The 23,882-nt window shown below is 35.5% G+C and overlaps 1 protein-coding gene across 5 annotated transcripts in view; it reads left to right on the plus strand.

The window, feature by feature from the left end:
* The window catches only part of TPR (translocated promoter region, nuclear basket protein), a 44,857-nt gene that overhangs the window by 3,380 nt on the left and 17,595 nt on the right, over positions 1-23,882 (plus strand). For all 5 annotated transcript variants that reach the window (XM_038183092.2, XM_027463704.3, XM_038183093.2 and 2 more), the window contains exons 4-35: positions 73-169; positions 612-715; positions 1,374-1,538; positions 2,341-2,433; positions 2,552-2,632; positions 3,990-4,077; positions 4,574-4,714; positions 5,630-5,721; positions 6,508-6,705; positions 7,261-7,368; positions 7,851-8,077; positions 8,734-8,897; positions 9,331-9,470; positions 9,552-9,700; positions 9,976-10,138; positions 10,588-10,722; positions 11,461-11,601; positions 11,772-11,940; positions 12,447-12,613; positions 13,555-13,707; positions 14,389-14,505; positions 15,658-15,861; positions 15,944-16,128; positions 16,558-16,705; positions 17,050-17,187; positions 17,929-18,060; positions 18,385-18,515; positions 18,843-19,053; positions 20,924-21,070; positions 21,464-21,662; positions 22,310-22,515; positions 23,051-23,112. In XM_038183092.2, the coding sequence (XP_038039020.1) occupies positions 73-169; positions 612-715; positions 1,374-1,538; positions 2,341-2,433; positions 2,552-2,632; positions 3,990-4,077; positions 4,574-4,714; positions 5,630-5,721; positions 6,508-6,705; positions 7,261-7,368; positions 7,851-8,077; positions 8,734-8,897; positions 9,331-9,470; positions 9,552-9,700; positions 9,976-10,138; positions 10,588-10,722; positions 11,461-11,601; positions 11,772-11,940; positions 12,447-12,613; positions 13,555-13,707; positions 14,389-14,505; positions 15,658-15,861; positions 15,944-16,128; positions 16,558-16,705; positions 17,050-17,187; positions 17,929-18,060; positions 18,385-18,515; positions 18,843-19,053; positions 20,924-21,070; positions 21,464-21,662; positions 22,310-22,515; positions 23,051-23,112 (4,655 nt within the window). The remainder of the gene's footprint in view (positions 1-72; positions 170-611; positions 716-1,373; positions 1,539-2,340; positions 2,434-2,551; positions 2,633-3,989; positions 4,078-4,573; positions 4,715-5,629; positions 5,722-6,507; positions 6,706-7,260; positions 7,369-7,850; positions 8,078-8,733; positions 8,898-9,330; positions 9,471-9,551; positions 9,701-9,975; positions 10,139-10,587; positions 10,723-11,460; positions 11,602-11,771; positions 11,941-12,446; positions 12,614-13,554; positions 13,708-14,388; positions 14,506-15,657; positions 15,862-15,943; positions 16,129-16,557; positions 16,706-17,049; positions 17,188-17,928; positions 18,061-18,384; positions 18,516-18,842; positions 19,054-20,923; positions 21,071-21,463; positions 21,663-22,309; positions 22,516-23,050; positions 23,113-23,882) is intronic.

The following is a 23,882-nucleotide window of genomic DNA, read 5'->3' on the forward strand; positions in this document are numbered from 1 at the left end:
TAAATACTGGCTGAACTGTCTTAAATGCAATCAGCTTTCTCTTTCTTTATTTTTTCTTATTTTTTTTTCCAGAACCAATTAAGTAGAGAAAAAGAAGAACTGGAAGCTGAAAAGAGAGATTTGGTTCGAACAAGTGAAAGACGATCTCAGGAAGTTGAACATTTAAATGGTATAACCAAGAATATATTAACGAATTGGTTCATATGATTGTGCTAAGTAGAACACTTCCTTGAATGACTGGACTACTATGGAATATCCAGTTTATATAGGCAGCTGCAAATAATGGATTATCAGGAAGCTATTTAGAGAAAAGGAAGCAAGCAAGGCGGGAATTTTTATGCGAGCTGCACAAAACTACAGTAGTTTGATAACTGATACTTGGTTTTCCAGATATAAAATCGTACATTGTGTAATGAGATATTGTATATTTTATGATTTATATATTGTTATATGTATGTTATTTATACATTTTATATATATATATATATATGTTGTTTGTTCTCATTCTCTACAATTCATTTAAACTTGGTCAGTAATGAAAACTGAATTCTACATTTACTTCTACAATTATGTTTTGATTTTAACAATGGTTTCATTTCTCCTTCCCCCAGAGGATGTTAAACGCTTAAATGAAAAACTAACAGAAGCAAACACAGAAAAGGTGAAACTTCAGCTAAAACTGGATGAACTTCAAACATCAGATATTACTGTGAAGGTGAGTAGTTCCTACGTGTGTAGTACCTGTTAATGTCGTAGTGTTACCAGTAAGTAGTTGTTTATATGTGATGTAACCATTTTGTCATTATTGACTTTGAAAGTAGGTCAAGCCTACTTCTGTTACTTAAGATAAATGACTTTATTTTAAAATTGGTTGTTGGGCCTGGAAGTGAGAAGTATACTCATGGAAGACAAGCAGGAGAGGGGAACATTGAGTTAGGCAAGCTTATCCAAGCCTCATCAGTGGCAAGAGTGGCTGCTTCTGCCAGCTAGGAGGAAGGGCTCTGCAAAGGCAGGTAGAAAGGAGAAAAATGATTATTTGTGAATGTTTCTATGTGGACAGAAGTAACTCCATAAAGAATTGAAAGGGTGAAAGAAGAAGAGAGGAGAAATACTTTGATACCTTAATTTATTTCTTTGACCTAGATATTAACCTAGTTAATGTTCCCAACTGACATAACCACTGAGGAAACTAACTTATGTGTCAGGAAGTTCTTAGTCTGAGATTGGTAACTCAGTATTGCCAATGTATTACCTTTAATTTGGTGTTATTTACCAAATTAATATGCATCGTTTTTACACTGATCGTAGTACTTGGTTAGCTACTTTGTTTTCTAGGGAACCAGTACAATTACAATGTGTGATTTTCTTTTTAGTACCGTGAGAAAAGGTTGGAGCAAGAGAAGGAACTGCTACAAAGTCAAAACACCTGGCTGAACACAGAGTTGAAAGCCAAAACAGATGAACTTCTACATACTGCCAGGGAGAAAGGCAATGAAATCTTGGAGCTCAGATGTAATCTGGAGAACAAGAAGGAAGAGGTAATGTAATTTCTGAGTGTTTTTGCCATTTATTTTTTTAAAGTTTTATTTCCTGATTACCCGAATTTAACGAAAATAAGTAATAGCTGTATTAAAGGAAAAAATAATGTGTTTTATGCAATTAGTAAGGAGTTCTTTCTTTTAACTTGAGAATTAAAAGGAATACGAATGGTTATGACTGTCAAATTTTTAACGGTAAGCTAGAAATTTTGTAATCACTGATAACAAAAGGATAAAACAATACAATGTAATTAAAATGTACAGGAATATAATTCTTAATTGGGAAAGGGGCAGAAGAATCTGATTTAACTTCCTTTTGGAGGTGAGTTGCTGATATTTTTGTTTTCCTAAATCAAAATATGTGTTAGAATCAGTGGCTGTATTTTGCAAATATTCAACTTTAGTGAGCCTCTGTTTAGATACCTAAATAGTTGTTTTAACCGGGTCAGTTGTAGCGCTTACCTGCGTTGAGGATCATGCAGCTATTTGGGTATACATGAAAACATGAATCTAATGCAGCTATTTGGGTATACATGAAAACTGAATCTAATGGTATACAGATAATATTTGAACATATGAGCAATTTGAGCAATTATGAGCATTTTGAGGATTCTCACTATTTCATTTAGCTGAGTGTGTTGGAGCCAAGACTATTTTATACTTATAAACAAACAAAGGTGCCAAAAAGAGCATAAAAGTTTACATTTTCTAACAATGGGATAGGTATTTTCGAAACTAATTACTAATTTGTCTAAAATAAAGACAAATTTATACATAGTATCCTCATTTACTGTTTGAACAGGTTTCCAGAATGGAGGAACAGGTTAACAGTTTAAAACAGTCAAATGAAAATCTTCAGAAACACGTGGAAGACCTTTTGAATAAACTGAAGGAGGTAAGGTAACTTGAAGTACGTGCATAACAGCATTACAGTTGATTCTATAAAATAAAAAAAAGCGTGAAATAGAAATGATTGAATGTTCCCTTGCCCTGTCTCTTCTTTCACTTACTAGGCAAAAGAACAACAAGCTAGTATGGAGGAAAGATTCCACAATGAACTGAATGCCCACATAAAATTATCTAATTTGTATAAGGTAAGTTTAATGATTCAGCAATAAGAGTATTACTTGTGGCTGATCTTAGGCTTAAGTGTAGTGCAAGCCAATTTTTGTGAGTTTTTTGCTTGTTTCTTTTTTTTCCCTTCTGCAAAGTAGAGGATGTGAGGAAGACTACCTCCATTACAAAACATTGTAAAACATCCTGTCTTAGGCAACATGTTTGCATCATTTTGTAGTTTAAACAAACCTGGTTAAAATAGTAACTTTATGCTGACTTAGGGCTTCATATTTGTATCAGTAGCTATATTTTATGATGTATTAGGAGTTAAATGTTACATAAAAGATGAGGGGAAGCAATCTTTTATGTTTACTAGAAGTTTACTTCTGTAAACACTGCAAGTGTTAGAGATCCAGCTGAGAAAGCTGAATGTCATGCATTGTGTCAAGCAGTATCTAAGCAAGTAATTTTTGATTGTTTTGTCAGCTCAGAGTGAAAAATACTCTATAGTATGTTGAATAAGACAAAGATAGGTAAAGAGGCCAACTGAATGGTCATTAGTTTGCATGTCAGGTTCACAGGCTAATTAGTTCTGTTTCCAGAGTTGTAATGCATAAATACCCACCTAAAATTAAGTGCAATAGAATGCTTGAATTCTGCATTAATATTGCGTCTGACCAGATGTTAGCTGATGACCCTTCAGTTAACAGTCAATAGCTAATTTACCCATGCATCACCATTTATCTTTTCGTTTGGTAGCGGTGGTTGTTTTTTACTGCTTTCTTTAAATTATAGAAGCACTGGGTTGAAGGGGCTTGAATATTTGCCTTCTACTTAACATAAGGTTTGCTGTATGTTTGGAATCGCTGACTTTATACTAAAGGCGTCCAGATTTAGTGTCCTCACATGAGAGCCTACTCTGAGACTTTTCTCAACTTGATTTCAGTTATTTCCAATGGATTTGCAGAACTGCTGAAGTATTGTGAAGTCATGCAGTCATGAGATCTTTAATTGGTAGCAAAGAAACATAGACTGTTTATATAAGATTTTTGAAAAATTAAAATTTTTAAGAATGATCAAAATCGAACACTGAAAGTATCTTCAAATTGTTCCTGCCCTTCAATAAAGAAAAACCTAGTACCACCTGTGAAGCAGCTAAAGGACATAGAAACATACATATTAGTTGGTTTTGTCCTATTGTATCAGTGTCTGACACTTCTTGCTCTCAAGACAGTTTGCATCAAGCTAATTCAAGTGGAAACACTTACTAGTTCAGCTGAATCTCTTGTATTTTACTCAAAAATCTGTATGTTTATAATCTTTGGTCAGTTCAAGCTTTCTTCTGTAGTTGCTCTTACTATGTAATAAAAGCTTAAATAGAATGCTTTTATTTAGAGTGCTGCTGATGACTCAGAGGCAAAGAGCAATGAACTGACAGGAGCAGTAGAAGAGCTGCACAAGCTTCTGAAGGAAGCAGGTGAAGGTAAGCTGTGAGTCAGAAATGGCAAATGGGAGAAGCAGAACTTTTCTCCTTCATAAGTAAGGTGATGTATTGAAAGATAGATATTGAGCATTTCTGAAGGGATAATCTCTAGGATTCGGGGATAGAAAGATCAAATTTTGTAACAGAAATTTTACCATTTTACTATGTTTGAATTTACTTGAAGGCATTTATGGGCAGGGGGATCTTCAAACATACCTGGAATTTTACTTTGGATTTTTAGGAGAGAGAAGCATATCTCTTCATTTTACTTTCTTAGTTTTTTAGCTTTAGATTCCATTGATAAATGGGCAGTTATTATTTTTATCCCACTTGAATGAAAAGGGGATGGGCAGCAGTTCTAACTTCTGTCACATTACTGAGTTTTCTTCTCAGTGTGATCTGAAGATTATATAAAAGTCAAAGTGGAGTTTAAGGTTCGTATGCCAACTTTTGTCTTTCTTAAGAAGAAAAAACAAAAATTGCTTGTTAATTTTAGCTAATAAAGCAACCCAAGAGCATTTGGCTGAGTTGGAAGAGTCCAAAGCTGTAGTGGAAAAAGAACTGGGAGAGAAGATCAGTAAGCTGGAAAAGGAGCTAGAGAATGCTAACGATCTTCTATCCACAACGAAACGTAAAGGTAACATTAAGAGCTAAAATACATGAAGCCTCAGGCATGTTATCCTTACCAGTCTACCATGAAATTACTATGCTTTTATATTCATTATAGATATATTAGATATGTATATTTATATTTTATAATATATATTTTTCCCCCAGTAGAAAAATGCATTTCTGTCAAAATGTTTTCTTAAGTTCTTTTGTTAGTCTGACATACCTTTTCAAAGAAAATGGAAAAGAGAATATTTTCCTTAAGGCTGAATCATCCTGCTTGTAATGGTTTTCTGCAGAGTGGAGCAGGGAGGGTAAACTATTCTTATTTTCCTCTTTATAAACAAACACCAGACATGCTGGTCTTTAAATTTATTTACCATTAAATCTTGCTCAGTATTAACTGCTCTAGTTGTAAAGAATAGTCTGTTTGTTGAATGTTTGTAATATTGAAGGTAATTATGTGCAAGAGAGAATAGAGCAGAAAGGAACACAGAGGCATTAAGTAAATTTTCTGTCTTCTTATGTTAATGTAGTGAAAGTCAACAAGCGCTCTGCCACTCTAAACCTCCTGCAGTTTGCCAAGAAATATGTTAAGCTCTGCTTCAGCTATCTCAATTTATTTACCTTCTGGCATGATCTAAGTCTTAAGAGTCTAATAGTAAAAACTGTTCATCATTTCAAATTAAACTAGTCAAAGGGCTTGATAATAAATGAAAAGAATATTAAATATAATATCAATCACTTGTACATGCGTATGTATAATATAGAATGCAGAAAACTCTTGCACCAGTAACCTTAAGAAGTTAAAATACGATCATTTAACATACAGTAGTTAAGAAAGTGCAAAGGTGTATGAGGACACTTTTTATATCAATAAAGAATATTTAAGATGCAAATTACTGCAACTTTTTAATGGTAATTGGTGGGATTATTTATTCAGGAGCTATCTTGTCTGAGGAAGAACTGGCAGCTATGTCTCCCACTGCTGCGGCAGTAGCTAAAGTGGTCAAGCCTGGAATGAAATTAACAGAGGTGAGAAGTTCTTCAAGTTTCAAGGCCCTTGAATAGCCAACAGATGCACTAACAATAAAATTATATAGACTTTCATGCACAGTCTAGGATTTGGTGTAATGCCTGAATGAAGCCAATGAAATCCTGTGTTTGAGGATTTTATTAGATTTATTAGCTGTGATTTTGGGATGTTTATGTGGCATAAATGACAGATTTTCCCTGGTATATCAAAACACTCACAGGGTTGTTTGTTTGTGTTTTGAGCACATCAACTTACTTTCTGTATGGATTTTTGATAGGAGCTTTTCTTCTATTTCCTTTTTTCTTTTTTTTCATGCATATTTGCATAATTTAGATTTGTTTTGCTGTGGCATTGGCTTATTCTTGCAGAAAAATTAACATATCCATGAATTATTTTCCTTCTGTTATCGCTCATTCTGTCCATCCATTAAATAATTTTCTGGTTTTGCTGCTTTTCTTATATTTCTTTTGTCTTAAACTTGCTTGAAATTTATCCCTGTTATGGGATATTATTCTTTTATTATATATAGTTGCATATCTTTTATTATATATATTATTATTCTTTTATTATATACAGATGTACTATAAATGTTTGCAGTTTTAAAATTAGTAGGGATAATTGCTTTGACGTGGTATGACCCATAGGAACATTTTACTTGTCATATTCATTTATTTGAAGAAATTAGTTTATTTCCGTATAAAATTTGACTGCTCTAATGGTGTAATTACCAATGGTTCTTTGACGCATCTGGACAGATGTCTTTAAAAAAAAAAAATCTTTTGCAGCTGTACAATGCATATGTAGAAACTCAGGATCAGTTGCTTTTGGAAAAGCTGGAGAATAAGAGAATTAATAAATATTTGGATGAAATAGTGCAGGAGGTGGAAGCCAAAGCACCAATCTTAAAACGTCAGCGTGAAGAATTTGAGCGTTCCCAAAAAGCTGTTGCTAGTCTGTCTGCAAAGCTTGAACAAGCTATGAAGGTTAGTATAAAAGAAGGAGAAAAGAACATGTAAAAATATTGAAAAAATTGATTAGTACTTCCTTAATCCTGCATATAATCCTTCCTTAATCCTATATGTATAAAATAGATCTTTTGGTCAGCTGTTGCTGTAGGGAAAATGTCCATTGAACTTTCTAGCTTGAGATTTATTTTCCTGAAACGCTGTATTTCACAGAAACAGCATTCTTCAGCGATTATTACATTGAAGGCTTAAATGCAGTGACTTATCTCAAATTCTTTGTGAAAGTAGAATTCTTTATAAGCAAATATCAGTATTTGTCAAAAAATTAAAATAAAACAAACAAACAAAAAAAACACCTTGGTGCCTAGTTCCTACAGTTCCTATTAATTTTAATAAGCACACTAATAGAGCATAAAACATTATGGCTTTTGATTCCTAAATAAGTAGAGTTTAACCTTTACAGTGCAACTCCAAAGCTTTACTTCTTCAAGTAACTTGCTTTAACTGAAGAGAGCTATTGACATATCTTTATGGAAAGAAATGGATGAATTGCTTTATATTTCTGAATTGCAGGAAATCCAGCGATTGCAGGAGGTTGCTGATAAAGCCAATAAGCAGGCTTCTACGCTTGAAAGAGAAAACCAGAGACTGGGAATACAAGTAAAAGACCTTTCACAGCAGGTAGAACAAATGTTGCTATGGCTTTAAAATGTACCCTTTACAGTTTTTTTTTTTAATATGATACTGTATTTATGAAGTCTTCTTGGAAGAGTTGTTTTTGAGAGCCCTAATGCTATTAAAAAAAAATCTCCTTGGGACAATGTATTTACATTTCTGCTAAATTAGAGTAAGTTTATGGATGGAAGGGATGCTGCTTTAGCATAGTACTGTTCAACATCTGGCTGGAAAACTAAAGTATAACTTGTTTTGTTTGTTTAATTGGAGTGTCCTGTGCTATTTTCAAAGAACAGAACACCAAGAATAGTCCATTTCTGTTGTAGTTTTCTTTTGCCAAACTTTTCTATAATGCAGTTACTTTACAAGGATGTGTTGATAGCAATAGTTCATGTGTTGTAGAAAAATATAATTTCAAGCACTTTCTAATACTGTTTTTCAGAGCAAATTTCTAAAGCTGTGTCTTATGCTAGAATGTTCTCTTCCAGATTCGTGTCCTTTTAATGGAACTTGAAGAAGCTAGAGGCAATCATGTGATTCGTGATGAAGAAGTGAGCTCTGCTGACATTAGTAGCTCTTCTGAAGTAATATCTCAACATCTAGTGTCTTACAGAAATATTGAAGAACTTCAGCAGCAGAATCAGCGTCTCTTGGTAGCTCTTAGAGAGCTGGGAGAAGCTAGAGAAAAAGAAGAGCAAGAAACAACATCATCTAAGTAAATTATCTGTTCCTTCTAGTAAAGTGCTTATACTAAGTAGTAACAGGGATTTATTCATGTACATTTTGCTTCTTATTGTTACTTACTATGTATATTCATGTGCATGTATGCTCATGAACAACTATGTAATCCATAACAGCAATTAAGCAACATTGTCTTGGTTTTTAGATTAAAATTGCTTTAAAGATTTATACCTTAGCCAAATAAAAAACTGATGAAAAGGAATGATAAATAATATTTCTTCCAAAAATTCTTCCTAAACGTTGTTTTTTCAATCCACAGATGCAAGAACACACACTGAAATGCTAGTCTCTTATAATAGAAGTAGATTTGTGTGAAAATCCTTGAAAAAAAAATCGAAAATGTGTTGTTCAAGAAAAATATTAGTTATTGAAAAACTTCACTGAATATTCATTTCAGTGAATGTAGTTACACACGGAGCTGTTTTTCAAACAAGGAAGATTAAGTTTTCATTCTTGTTAGCTGAGAAAAATTTGAGTATATGCACACACGTCTGTTTCACTAGCTGTAAAGCCCACAGATAATATAATTCTGTATTACAAGTTAGTAGGATGGGCAAAATATAAGGATTATGTGTAATCTTGGTAAACCTTGCTGTGTATACTACTAAAAATAACTGGTCTTGGTTTCAGAATTTCTGAGCTTCAGAGTCAGCTTGAGGAAGCTCTCAATGAACTAGAAAAACTGCGTGAATCACGTCATCATCAGCTGCAGCTTGTTGAGTCTATAGTTCGTCAGCGTGACATGTTCCGCATATTGTTGGCACAGACCACAGGAGCTGTCATTCCTTTGCAAGGTAAGCTTCACGTTTCTGTACCACTCAAAAAATAAATAGAACTAAAACTGTTATTTGTTATGAGCTTCCAGTGATGATGCTGAAATGTGACCAGTAACTTGTTAATCTGGTATTCAACTTTTACTCGCTAGAAAACCCATGACTTTAGATTTCGGCACCTGATTCTGTTTGTGCAGTGTAATAACTTACCACACAACGACTGAGTTGTAGTGGTGACTACATATGTTATCTGGTAGCATGTTGTACTATAAAGAATGGACAACCAGTTGCTTTCTTAGTAGTGCCGAAGGCTTTTCTAGGAAACGTGGTACTGTTGTTAGCCATGTTTAAATATGGTTATATGATGCTTTGACAAGCATTCATTCAATTGTTGCCTTTAAAAGCCCCTCCCATTTCTACCCTTTTTATTTTATTTCATTATTTTTTTTTTTAGCATCAGGCATACTAACAGAGGAGATCTCTCTTACATCTACTCCAAAGCGCTCAAGCATACCTCAGGCCATGTCAACTCCTGCTCCAGTGTCAATGAGTGAGTCAGTGGAGACAGTGGAGGCTAAGGCTGCACTTAAGCAGGTATTCTTTTCAGTAAACATGGTAGAAAACTATCATTGTTTTTACTTTTGTAAGCACTTCAACGTCTTTTCTGTAATGTAGTTGCAGGAAGTTTTTGAGAACTATAAAAAAGAAAAAGCAGAGAATGACAAGCTGCTGAATGAACAAAATGAAAAGCTTCAGGAGCAGGTCACAGAATTAAGGTCACAAAATGCAAAGATATCTACACAGCTGGAATTTGCATCCAAACGGTAAATCAGTTATTTAATTGCAGTACCATATGTGTGTGTTCTTTGTCAGTAGAGTCACGTTGACTCCTTGATGTAGGTTGCTCTGGGAATGTTGTCAATTTCTGTTAAGAACACAAAATCATGAAGGTGGGATCAAGAACGTACTTTCTAGATGAGTGTGCCACAGAAAGCTATCAGAAAACATACACGTGAAAATGATAACGTAGGTGTGTACTTAGACCTCTTACAAATAAATTTGAAAAAAAAATCACAAACATACTTCACTTTGTTCTAAGTTATGAGATGCTACAGGATAATGTTGAAGGCTATCGTCGAGAAATAACGTCTCTGCATGAAAGAACCCAGAAACTCACAGCAACAACTCAGAAGCAAGAGCAGATTATTAACACTATGACTCAAGACCTGAGGGGAGCTAATGAAAAACTGGCTGTGGCAGAGGTGAGCAGTATATTGTGTTATAGTCTCAGATATTCCGAGTTTGTAGAAGAATTTTTCATACAATTAAAAACTGAACGTGTGGATTTTTGAAATGTACCAGCTATTACATTTGTTCCAGTTTGTGTACGTGTATGTCATTGTATTTATAGGTGCCTTTGTAACATTCCAGAAAAAATCTTAAGTACTGACTAAAGATGGAGTGAAATAAAATGTACAAGGTGTTTCAAAACTTGTATCTATAGAGAAAACAGAAAGTGATTAGTAAAACAGTTATGTTCTTACTGTTCTTGGCCTATTTGCATAAATCTTAATTTACAATCTGTAATCTTACATAGAATGCTTGTTTTTTTCATGAGTATTAACAGATTATAAACTAGTATTGTCCAAATTAAAATTAACAAACAAATTTGGGATTGATAACAAAGTTCTTGTTAATTGTTATCTTAAAGGTGAGAGCAGAAAACTTAAAAAAAGAGAAGGATATCTTGAAGTTGTCAGATGCGCGTTTGACTCAGCAACGTGAGTCTTTACTGGTTGAACAAAGAGGACAGAACTTACTACTTACTAATTTGCGAACTATTCAGGTATGTGGTATTATTGATAAATCTGGTCTATCCGTCTGAGTTAGCAATAAATACCAATTGAAATTGACTTCAGCATTTGTTCTGAAAGTAGGTTGGTTTTTTTTGACTACAAGTTTGACACTGATTGTAGATTACTTGAGTAACTTGTTTAAGCAAGTTTGTCATTCCTATCCTGAATTATGATACTCAGGACTTAATCCACGTATAAAATAGAGAATTTTTAGATAAGGAGCAGGGTTTTCACAGTAAAATATAGAGGAAATAATAGTACAAAGAAAACAAGATATATTAATTTTTATAACAATAAATGTCCACCTTGGTAGTTTTTATAGTGTTTTAAGGTACCTATTTTTTTATAATTCTGTTTTCTATTTTAAAGTGTACTTAGTTATATACAGCGTAAATATTGAAGGCTGCCCATTTTGTCATGTGACTGACTTATTTCTGTAGTCGGTTTTTGTTTTTTTAATCCCTAATATTAGACTGCTTAGATAATGGATTTTCTTCTAGCAGTAGTTCTTGTATTGATGTTATTAAAGAATATTTCAAAACCAAGTCATAAATTTTAAATGTGACTTCTCATAGTATTCTATGTTTACCTCTTATTTCTTGTTCTGTGCAGTAATTATGTTGTGGATAAGAGAATTGTTGTGACAATAACCTTTTGTGAACTGCAGTAATTCAGAAGAAATTTTTTGAAATGTGTTGTAAGCATACTGTGTGATGCTTTTTTATCAGGGAATACTGGAGAGGTCTGAGACAGAAACAAAACAAAGACTCAATAATCAGATAGAAAAGCTAGAGCGTGAGATATCTCAGCTAAAGAAGAAACTAGAAAATGAGGTGGAACAAAGACATGCCCTTTCCAAAAATCAAGAGGCAAGTATAATTATAAATATGTAATAATTGCTTTAGTGAAAATAAAACCTGAGTTGCATGGGTTGTGCTAGCATACACTGCATTGTTTTTCATACATGAAATTTACAAACATGTTGGGGCTTCATGTCATGTGTGAATTAAATACAAGTCTAAAAATCTTGTGTTTTCAGGTTCATATCCTGGATCTTAAGAGGCAACTAGAGACTGAGACAAACCGTCACATTAACACAAAGGAACTTCTGAAGAATGCCCAGAAAGAAACTACAGTGTTGAAACAACAACTTAATAATACAGAGGCTCAGCTAGCATCTCAGTCATCACAGAGAGCTCTAGGGAAAGGTAGGGTGTTTTCCTACATTGAATTTCCTACATTTAATTTTTATGTTAAACGCTGCTCTCTGCAGAACGATAAAAATTGTCGTTTAGAGTAAGATCATTGCTCTAAATAAGAAACCTTTGTTATTGCAACCACAGATTCAAGCAAAAGATAACCAGGATAAGTTTTTAAAGTAATATCTAACCCCGGATCAACTTTAACAAAGGAAAAAAATTAAAGCCAAACTTATGTAAGAATCCATTTTATTTTTGTTTTAAGGCTCTTCCATCTATAATGTTACCTATTCTTAAAAAGCCATTTTTTGCGAAACAGTTGTTTACTGTAAGTTTCTATTTCGATTAGGGATGACAATTTTCTGTAGAGAAACTTTGTGAGAGTCTTTTACTATTATAATTATTATTGTTTTCTTTCTTGTTGTTACCCTTAAAAGACTTTAGCTTTTAAATAGAACAGTGGTTTAAAAGCTGCACTAGTCTTCCACAGTTAACAGTATGTTCTGATATTACAGGTCAGCCTAGTACAAGTGAAGATGTGGATGATCTTCTAACTCGACTAAGGCAAGCTGACGAACAAGTTAATGACCTGAGAGAAAGACTTAAGACTAGTTCTAATAATGTGGAACAGTACAGGGCCATGGTTCTTAGTCTAGAGGAATCCCTTAATAAGGAAAAACAAGTAAGTAGTTAACGTTTAACATTCTTGAATAAAGCAAAATGAAAGATGTAATTTTTGGTTCGTATTGAAGTCTGTAGAATTATGGGATGCATTGCAAAGAAGGTCAAGCTAGTTCAGAAGGCGTTCCAAAATAAAAAATAAAATAAAAAATAAAATAAAAACTTGATTAAAAATATTTCTAGTGATAGAAATACTTTTTGCAGCATATTTTTAAAATGTTGGATCATAGATTTGACTCAGCTGTACTCTGCCCGTGTCTTTAGAAGAAAGAGTGGAATTATCTTTTAAAAATTCTTCCTATAACACTGAGATCAGTGATTAAAAAATTTAATAAGCTCTCAGTCAAAAGCATTTAAATCCCTACCTTTTCCATCAAGATATTATGGTCTTCAGTGATGCAAGAAAACATTCTTTGTGGTCTCCCTTCTGTCAAATACTTCACCGTGTTAATGGTGAACAAGGCCCCTTCTTCTAAGCTGTTCAGCACATCAAAATAAGAGTTGGGAAAACAGAATTCTCATTTTCTGCTTAAGTTACAGCATCAGAAGATGTCAGCATGTTTTTAGTCTAGTATCCAGTTCTCTTCTGATCTGCGTTCTCTTTCTGTAAAAATCTCATTGTAACTTCATTTGCTTTATGAGTATAGTAGACTTTAGTGTGTACTAAGAAGGTATGCTGGCTTCTCTGTATTTGAATGTAGTCACCTAAAACTCCTTTTTACATGTACTTCATGCTGTATTGCAGTTTTGAAAAAACAGATTTTTTTTTTCTTCTGTGCTATGTGTGGTTTTCAACGTTTTCAGTGATGTTCTAAATTAGATCTTGAGAATACCTGCTCTGACTTTAAAATATCATTGAAATGTTGGTTTCACATTGGAATACCATATTTAAAGCAAAATAAGATAAAAAATACTGACCTTTTATGATGGATTTTGATGAAGGTGACAGAAGAAGTTCGTGCAGCTGTTGAAGCTCGTCTGAAGGAAGCTTCAGAGTATCAAGCACAGCTGGAAAAGAAGTTGATGGAGTCAGAGAAAGAAAAGCAGGAACTTCAAGAGGAGAAACGTAAAGCTGTGGAGAATATGGAGCAACAGGTATGCATCGAATACCACCTCCCTTAAGCTCCTTTCCAAAGAGTCTGCAAGACTATGCTTTTACTTAACTTCCTAAACATAGATTTATTCTTGCTCCCTTTTGTAGAGGCAATACAGTATAGTAGTGTCCAAAATAAATCTTTTAGAATATACAAAAGCCTAACTAAATATGAGATGACCAAACATGAGTAGTACATTAAGTTTATCGCTTCATTAGGGTGGTGGTGAATTTAGAAATATCACTGTCCTCTTGAACTTTGAGTACTAGTTGCAGAAAAAACACAAGTAAAAACCTTTGAGAAAGGTTTCAGAAAAACATTTTTGTAACATGAACCAAAAACGCATTTGTAATGTTCATATACCCTAAAACTGGAGCAGTCTTTCCCCTTATTTATTTGTTCTGCATTTGGGCTCTTACTGGTCTTAAAAGAAGCATGATGACTGCAGCTAGTATTGCTTCAAGCCCAACTCTGAAAGAACAGTAATATTTTTCTGCCAGGAACGAGTTCAAAGCCATAGAAGTATTTCATTTTACATTTCAACTTGTTGTAAAATAATACTTAAGCTATAAATTATTCGTAACTCTACATTCAAAGCATTGCAGAGTTGAACATTCTGTAAAATACTTTACCATTTAGTCTTTAAGATTTGTTTTGTTTGGTTGCATTTTTTTCACTACAGCTATTGGAACTAAAGAAGAGTCTTACAACTATGCAGTCAGAAGTTCAGGAAGCCCTTCAGAGAGCCAGTACAGCTCTAAATAACGAACAGCAAGCCAGACGTGACTGCCAGGAACAAGTACGTTTGTAATGTTTGACTACTTTAGCCAATGGTAGTAAAATTAATGTAATCTTTTCATCATCTTTTTTTTTTTTACCAGAACTCAAAACATTTTCTAAGGTTGTGTTTCCAGTCAGTGACTGACAGATAGAGAAGATGTTCTTAAAATTCTTTTCCTATTTTGTGAACATCTGCTTATTTAATGCTTTGTTGTTTCACCTTATCAAACATTTTGGTGTTACAGAGTAAACTGATGTTGAACATAATATAGTGTTGCAGGCATAGTTTTTGTCATACTAAAAAAAAAAAAAAAAAGGAAGAAAAAAAATAAAACAGCAGACGGTGCTATCAGAGAATCACACAATGGCTTGCGTTGGAAGGGATTTTGAAGATCGAATTCCAACCCTCCTGCCATGGGCAGGGGTGCCACCCACTCACTGTTTCTAAGGTCTATTTCATTATGAAAGGATTGATTGTGGAAAGTAGCTAACTGTTTTTAATGAATTTCTAGTTCCCTCTTCTGAGGCGGGAAGGAAAAAGAAAATGAACACAACGAAACAGTGGGGAAAATACCTTTTTAACCCAAAACATAATTGTCATATTTTAAAACTGCAGGCAATATGATATTTAGCAGCACCTGATAAGATTGTCTTGTTAGCCATGTTTCCACAGTGAAGCTACTTAACTGTAGGTGAGAACTCCAGCAACACTGATTAGTGTAAAGGATAGAGAACAACTTTTAGCTGTTGGTTTATCCAACCCAAAATTTAATAGGCAGGCGTTTCCATTTTTTCACCTAATACTATGACCGCAGTCAGTCTTAAGTTTTTTACTCTCATGTGATAAATATCTTTGCCTATTCGGTGGATGTTCTTGAAAGAATTCCTGCATCGCATCCATGCAAAATCTGCAGCAAGAGGATTGGTTGTAGACTAGCTCCTCCTAGCCACTAAAGGAAATAATTACAAATTCTAACTTTTCTTAAAAATAATAGTTCCTTTAAAGGAACCATTCTAAGAATATCCGTTTCTTTCATACTTGAGAATTACAGAGGTTTTGTCCAGTGTTTTTCATTAGTGATCACTAATTTTGTCTAGCATTTGAGAATCTCTATGTACATATTAAATGTTAACGTTAAGGATATCAGAATCTGTTCCTTTTTTTCTGCAGGCAAAGATGGCTTCTGAAGCTCAAAATAAATATGAACGGGAATTAATGCTTCATGCTGCTGATGTTGAAGCATTACAGGCTATTAAAGAGCAAGTTGCCAAGAATACAGCAGTACGGCAGCAGCTTGAAGAAGCTGCTCAGAAAGCTGAGTCTGCGTTGCTAGAGTGTAAAGCTTCCTGGGAAGAGAGAGAGAGAATGATGAAGGTATGATCATTTTTATGGTTCTAGTAGGTGTTTTTATCTACCAATCTATATAGGTTTCAGTCATTGAACCATTTTGTTGTAGGATGAAGCTTCAACACTTGCATCCCGCTGCGAGGATTTGGAAAAACAAAATCGATTATTACATGAACAACTGGAAAGTCTGAGTGACAAGATGGTGACATCTATGAAAGAAGCCATGCCATCTGCATTGAATGTTTCTCTAAACGAGGAAGGGAAATCCCAGGAACAAATCTTAGAAATTCTTAGGTAAACTTAACTCCAAGCTCCCTCTGGTGGTGTTTATAAATTCAGTTGCCAAATTAAATAGTTCTTTCTTGCTTTATATTTCAAGCACAGTGTGTAAAATGTAAGTACCCTTTAACTTGGTAGAGATTGTCCTGCATCACCAATAAAGGAGACTTCTTTCTACTCCTAGAAAGAAACTGAGAGTCAATTTCGACAAGAAGCTAAAGCAGATTTTGGAAAAATACGATTGGCAAGCAAGTTTCATAGGGATTATTTTCTTGTTGTTTTTAGTTTATCTAAATTATTCTAGAATATTTTTTTTTCTAGGATTTTCTTTTTGATCTTTCTGAACTCAGTAATTTTTCAGATATAAGATGCTTCAACTTCAACTTAAAATGCTTTGTCCTGCATTTTCATTGACATAATGCTTTGTTCATTTTCTTATTGCAGATTTATACGTCGAGAAAAGGAGATAGCAGAAACTAGGTTTGAGGTGGCACAGGTGGAGAGTTTGCGTTATCGTCAGAGAGTGGAACACCTTGAAAGGGAACTCCAGGAACTACAAGACAGTCTCAATGCTGAGAGAGAGAAGGTGCAGGTATGGCTGGATATTATTGCTTATGATTTCAGTAAGTAGAGGGCTGTTCTCTGTGTTCTACTTTCTCTCATTTACTGCCTTTGCTAAGCTGGGATTGGTATGTAGCCAAATGGACGGTCTTGTTCTGGGTCCTATGAAGCAGTGTGGCAATCCCAAAAACACATAAATAGGGAAAATAAAGATCTTTTCTGATTTTTTTTCCCCCATCCTTTTTTGTTAGTGATATTTACTTGTTTTGAACATGTGTGTGACACAGGGAATGCCACAATAGCTATGTAAGACAGATCCCAGTAAGTATGTAAGCAAAAGCAAAGCAAATGAGTAAGTACAATCTTTTTTAAAAGGTAACAGCAAAAACCATTGCACAGCATGAAGAATTAATGAAAAAAACAGAGACCATGAACGTACTGATAGAAACCAACAAGATGCTAAGAGAAGAGAAGGAGAGGCTAGAACAAGAGCTACAACAAATGCAAGCAAAGGTTAGTACTGTGTTTCACTTGTTTCTGTGTATTCAAGTCAGACAGTTAATGTCTGGATATATCACTGCTAGTTATTTAAACTGGGATTATTCCTTTACATCAGACACAACCGAGGAAATGTTCCATTGAGAATTTTATAAGACACTCAATTCTCAATTTCAATTGAGAATTTTATAAGACACTGCTTCTCCTAGAGTATTGGAAAGTCGAAAGTTCCGTTTGATTTAAATGGAAGAGAAAATCTGGCTAAAGTTATAACAGCAATATCAACAGGTAAATGAAAAATGGCACAGAAATAGATACAAAGCAGTCCATAGCTTTACTAAGAATTTAAAAGGGACATACTTGCCTCTTCACATTTCTGCATACCAGTTGCTTCGATAGAATCCAGTGCAGCATGTCTTGACTTCTAATACATAATTGATAATCTGTTTACTATTGCAAGGTACAAAGTGAGAATCTTGAGATTGTGAAGGTGTGCTTATAATTTTTTCCCTGTAGGCTTGTACCCTGCTTTTGCTCCTTGTTGCTTTCCCTGCGCACAATTGGCTACTGAAGGGCAATGAGTGGGAAAAGAAGCTATATCATGACTTCTTGAGGGTGGTTTTGTGCTGGGTTTGTTTTTGTTTTTTTTGGATCTCTCTGTCCCTCTTACCAGCATTATTCAAGGCTTACCATATTCCATTTTCTTCAGTCTTAAAAGATCCAGGTAGTTTAATCCCCAACTATTCTTTTTTTCAGGTACGCAAGCTTGAGGCAGACATTCTACCTCTACAGGAGTCTAATGCTGAATTGAGTGAGAAAAGTGGAATGTTGCAGGCAGAGAAAAAGTTGTTGGAAGAAGATGTCAAACGCTGGAAAGCCCGGACACAGGTGGGAAATGCATCTCTTAAAACAAGGTGTTCTGGGGGAGGGCAGGGTGGGGAGAATAAATTATCAACCCTTGGGGAGGGAAAAAGAGTTCTAAAAGCTCGCTCTTTTATAACAAAAAATGTAAGCTATATTGCAAAAAGTGGTCAAAACCAAGGAAATGTATTTGCATGAGCAATGCTTTTTAATTCAGTTTTAAAATAGGCTATTCTAGTTCATTGGCAGTCCAAGTCAAAATACAAAACCAGCAACTCTAATTAAAAATGAATTTGTGTGTAACTGTGTAGTCATCTTCTGAAAATGCAAGCTGTTTTGTCAACCTTTCAGCATTTGTTGAGTCAACAGAAGGACACTGATCTTGAAGAATATCGCAAGCTACTTTCAGAGAAGGAGGCAAACACCAAGCGTATACAACAAATGAGTGAAGAAACGGGCAGGCTTAAAGCAGAAATAGCCAGGTATGGTATTTAATCAATTAGTAAAAACTTCCGTGCATAGCTTCATTTATAATGAAACACCAATTGGAAATTTACTTTCTTAACTATCCCAATGTAGCTGTTATATATTCTTACTGTAGCTTGATAATACATAAATGAAACATGAATTGTTTTGAAGTTCTCTCTTAACTGAACGTGCTCTAAAGTGCATTATCTGTTTGTACTGTGAAGTCCTAAATAACACAGTTCACTACAGATGATACCCATGGTATTACATGGATGAGCAGTATTGAAATGTATTGTTTCAAATACCTTATTTGCATCTCCTTCCAATCTTTTGCTGTTTAGAACAAATGCGTCCTTGACTACAAGCCAGAATCTTGTTCAGAACCTGAAGGAGGAAGTAACTAAAATAAGAACAGAGAAGGACACTTTGCAGAAAGAACTAGATGCTAAAGTGGCTGACATACAAGAAAAAGTGAAAACTATAACACAGGTCAAGAAAATTGGGCGAAGATATAAGACTCAATATGAGGAGCTGAAAGCACAGCATGATAAGGTAGATAAACTTCTTGTTTGTTTGCAAAGAAATTCATCTAGAGTTAAGTATAATCTGGCTAAGGATTTTCACATTCACTTAGTATGACAACACTACAGGAACACTTATCTGTAAAGAGAGAAGCAGAAAATTACATAATTTATTCTACTGTTAGCTCAAACGGCCACAAATCATAAGCTGCATATCATTTAATTATTAGCAGCATTGTTAACAGAACATTGGAGTTCATTAAAATACTTGTGTTTTCATAGAATTGTAGAATGGTTTGGATTAGAAAGGACCTTAAAGATCAGCTGGTTCCAACCCCCTGCCATGGGCAGGGATACCTTCCACCAGACCAGGTTGCTCAAAGCCCCATCCAGCCTGGTGTCAAACACTTCCTTCCAGGAATGGGGCATCCACAGCTTCTCTGGTCAGCCTGTGCCAGTGCCTTACCACCCTCTGAGTGAAGAATTTCCTCCTTATATCTAATGCAAATCTACCCTTGTTTAGTTTAAAGCCATTACTCCTTGTCCTTTCACTAAACTCCCTGAAAAAGTGTCCTTCCGCAGCTTTCCTGTAGGCCCCCTTTACGTATTGGAAGTTCAGCTATAAGGTCTCCCTGGAGCCTTCTCTTCTCCAGGCTGAACAACCCCAACTCCCTCAGCCTGTCTTTGTAGGAGAGGTGCTCCAGCCCCTGGATCATCTCTGTGGCCTTCCCATTCTAATTTGTTCTAATACTTCCATATCTTTCTTCTGCTGAGGCACCTGGTGATAAACACAGTGCTACAGGTGGGGTCTGACGAGAGCAGATCTCTACACCCTGCTGGCCATGCTGCTTTTGGTGCAGCACAGCATGCAGTTGGCTTTCTGGGCTGAAAAGCATGTTGCTGGCTTGTGTCGAGTTTCTTGTCTACCAGTACCTCCAGGTCTTTCTCCTCAGGGCTGCTCTCAATCCATTCTCTGCCAAGCCTGTACGTGTGCTTAGGATTACCCTGGAGCAGATGCAAGACTTTGTACTTGGCCTTGTTGAAGCTCATGAGGTTCACGCAGGCCCACGTCTCAAAGCTGTCATAGAATCATAGAACAGTTTGGGTTGGAAGGGACCTCAAAGATCATCTGGTTTGACCCCCGCGCCATAGGCAGGGACACCACCCACTAGATAAGTTGCTCAGGGCCTCATCTAACCTGGTCTTGAACACCTCCAGGGATGAGGCATCCACAACCTCTCTGGATAACCTGTTCCAGTGCCTCAGCAACCTCTGAGTGAAGGTCCAGGTCCCTCTGCGTGGCATCCCTTCCCTCCAGCATGTCAACCACACCACACAGCTTGGTGTCGCCAGCAGACTGGCTGAGGGCGTGCTCAATCTCACTGTCCTCGTCACCAACAAAGATGTTAAACAGCACTAGTCCCAGTGACCCCTGAGGAACACCTGTCATCACTGGTTTCCACCTGGACGTTGAGCCATTGACCACAATTCTGAGTGTGACCATCCAGACAACTCCTTGCCTGCTGAGTGGTCCATCCTGTCCAATTTAGAGACAAGATATCATGGCGGGTATGGGGACAGTGTCAAATGCTTTGTACAAGTCCAGGCAAATGATGCCAGTTGCTTTTCCCCTGTCCAGCAATGCTGTAACTCCATCACAGAAGGCCACTAGGTTTGTCAGGCACAATCTGCCCTTAGTGAAGCCATATCGGCTGTCACCAATCACCTTATTTTCTGCGTTGGCAGAGTTTCCAGGAGGATCTGCTCCATGAGCATGTTTTGCCCAGAACTTAATTCGTTTAAGTAAACGTGATTCATTTGCATGCAGAAGCAGCTTGTGGAAGCAATAACATTCTAATTGGATAGTACCTTGTAGCCTTATACCACTTGACATATTTCAGATGGTTGCCGAAGCAGCAACTCAGTCTTTAGTAGAACAACAAGAAGAACAAGTTTCTGCCCAGGAGGTGCAAGAGCTAAAAGACTCTCTCGGCCAAGCTGAAGGGAAGACAAAGGCTTTGGAGAATCAGGTTGAAAGTTTACAAAAGGTAAGATCAGAGTGAGCAATTTCAAAACACTGTATTCTACTAGAATCTTAAATAAGTAACTGCAGACTACGAGGCTGTCATTGTTTTTATGTGTACACATACATCTGTGTGCACACAAATGTGAAATGACCAAGCTATGCCTCTACCTTGCCAGGAAAGATGGACCTTAAACCTGGTTTAAATCCTGTGTCTAGTGACTTATTATTTCTTGGACTAAGTAAGTGGGGGGAAAAAAATGTTCTTCTCTCAGCTATTGCATTCAGAGAGGACTGGACTCCTTTTGTTGTTGTTGATTAAAAGTTTTTTATACGATGTCCAGCTAATAATAGGACTGTGGAGCGTGTTAGACTGTATGTGCTGGAGTAGCTCATTGTGGCCAATTTCTCTCTATAGAGTATAGCAGAAAAGGAAACTGAAGCTAGAAATCTTCAGGAGCAGATATCACAGCTGCAATCAGAACTTGCTCGTTTTCATCAAGATCTGCAAGAGAAGGCTACACAGGAAGAACAGCTTAGGCAGCAGATCACTGAGAAGGAAGAGAAAACTAGGAAAACCTTGCTTGCAGCCAAGCAGAAAATTGCACAGTTAGCTGGTATTGTATTTTTTTTTAATGTTCTTAAGGTGTCGTTTTCTGTTTGTTTGATTTTGTTTGTGTTTATTTATTTATTTATTTATGCCTGTGGAAAGTATTTAGACAGAATCCCTAAAATATGTTCTTGACTGGATGTTACAGAATCTTTCTAAAAATTAGAAATTTAAATTCCTTAAGGAGATGATACAAGTGAACAACTAGCTGTATGCTGGGGGAATTAAAATTTTGCCATAGTTTGGCCAGCCATTTTTTTTTGCAGTCTTGTTGATTAGACTGACTACTTTGGTAATTCTTCCCTCCTTTCCTGCCTTTCCATAATGTACAGGTTCAAAACATATCAATTCTATTTTTAATTGATGTCGAGAGGAACAGTGGAGCAAGAACTTGCTGAAAACATCTTGGCATTCTATAACTGCTCATTTTTTTTAGTTTTTGGATGTGTTTATTGTATATTTTGTTTTTATTTTTAGTTAATTGCAATTAAATAGAAAAATGGCACATGAAGTTTACTTTTAAGATCTCTTTCTAAAGCTTAACTTTTTTAGGATTTCAAAATACTGCAGTAACCTTTTAAAACCGACAGACATCCAGTATGCAGAGTAGACAGTTTTACAGTGACAAGACTGGATTCTTTCCTATTCAATTAGGTACAAAAGAACAGCTAACGAAAGAAAATGAAGAGTGGAAGCAAAAGAGTAGTTCATTAGAAGAGCAGAAGACTGAACTGGAAGTGCGGATGAGTGCACTCAAGTCACAGTATGAAGGTCGAATCTGCCGTCTTGAAAGAGAGCTTAGAGAGCAGCAAGAGCGACACCATGAACAGAGAGATGAGCCACCAGAATCTACAAATAAGGTACAAAATCCTTCTAGAAAGCTGTGTGAGAGCAAATAAACTGCTTTAATGTTCCATGACTGAACTACAAAAACAGCTCATAGCACTAGCACCATTAATTTGTTTTTTTTATCTATACAGTAATTAATTTATTGAGAATATTTACGTGAACATGTTTTTTCTAAACATCCTAAATAACTGATGGAAATTCTAATACCCAATGTTAGCAAGCACACAGTTGTATTGTTCACTGTGAATCAGCCAATAAACTGCACTGTTTTCTGTTTTTCTATTTTCATACATCTGTTCAGCAGGTTTTGACAGTGCTGAATGTCTCAATAGCTTCAAAAAATATCTGAAAAGATCTGAGAAATTACTGAATGGGTTGATATATTTGGTATGATTGGTTTGATTTATTTTGAAGAACTTGCAGTAATTATCAAATCTAACTAATGTTACCAATTTTTAGTGAAGAGATCTGTTAGCTGAAGTGTTTCACCAAGTCACTCACTCTGTTTCATATTTACATAGCGTACTTTTACATCTTACATTGTAGGTCCCAGAACAGCAGAGGCAGATCTCACTCAAGTCTACTCCAGCTTCAGGTGAAAGAGGAATGTGAGTTAAAAGGGTTTAGGGATTTTGCAGTTTCTCTATTTGGGGATTTTTGGGTTTGTCTTCATCTATTTGCTTTTCTTTTTAGTAAACTACTGATTTTCACAAATTTTCTTTAGCAACTTGGAAGATACTGGTTGAGACATGATGCTTCTCCTGCTTTCTTAGACCCATTTAATCAATAAAGAAAAAAATTAATAAATTGATTTAATCAATCCTGTCAGGTGTTGAATTGTTACATTAATCACCAGGAACATGATTTTTGTGGAACATAAAATATTTTTTAAGTGTTTTCAGACTTCAAGAATCTTTAAGTAGTACAGATGATTATTACCTTTCCCTTTTTGAGGGAGGGAATCTTCCTTGTGCAAAGAGCTCAAGCTTGAGAAATGCACTAAACAGATGGCACCTAACAGATAAAATTGTCAAATGAAAAAGCAACGAAGCTCTAAAATGGAGATTATTACTGTATTACTAAGTTTAGAAAAACAGCTCCTTTTAATTTTTTATAACAGCATTCATTTAAACCAAGGCTGTGATGTTTAAAAATGCCATTTTATAATTTGGCTGATCTTTGTCTCAACCAAGACTTCATGTTGCTCTGTATTGAATGAGCCAGTTAGCTTTAGTAACTGATTATAAGAAAGACCCGGTGCAGCTTATGTTATGAGCTATACACTGCACCTTTTGACCTGCTTACGATTTTGTAGTTGATTAACCTTTAAGAAATCTGTCAAGCCTTTAAGCTGGACAAAATGCTGCTAATGGTGTAG

The sequence above is a fragment of the Anas platyrhynchos genome, chromosome 8 (genome assembly GCF_047663525.1).
Source record: "Anas platyrhynchos isolate ZD024472 breed Pekin duck chromosome 8, IASCAAS_PekinDuck_T2T, whole genome shotgun sequence".
Taxonomy (NCBI): Eukaryota; Metazoa; Chordata; class Aves; order Anseriformes; family Anatidae; genus Anas; species Anas platyrhynchos.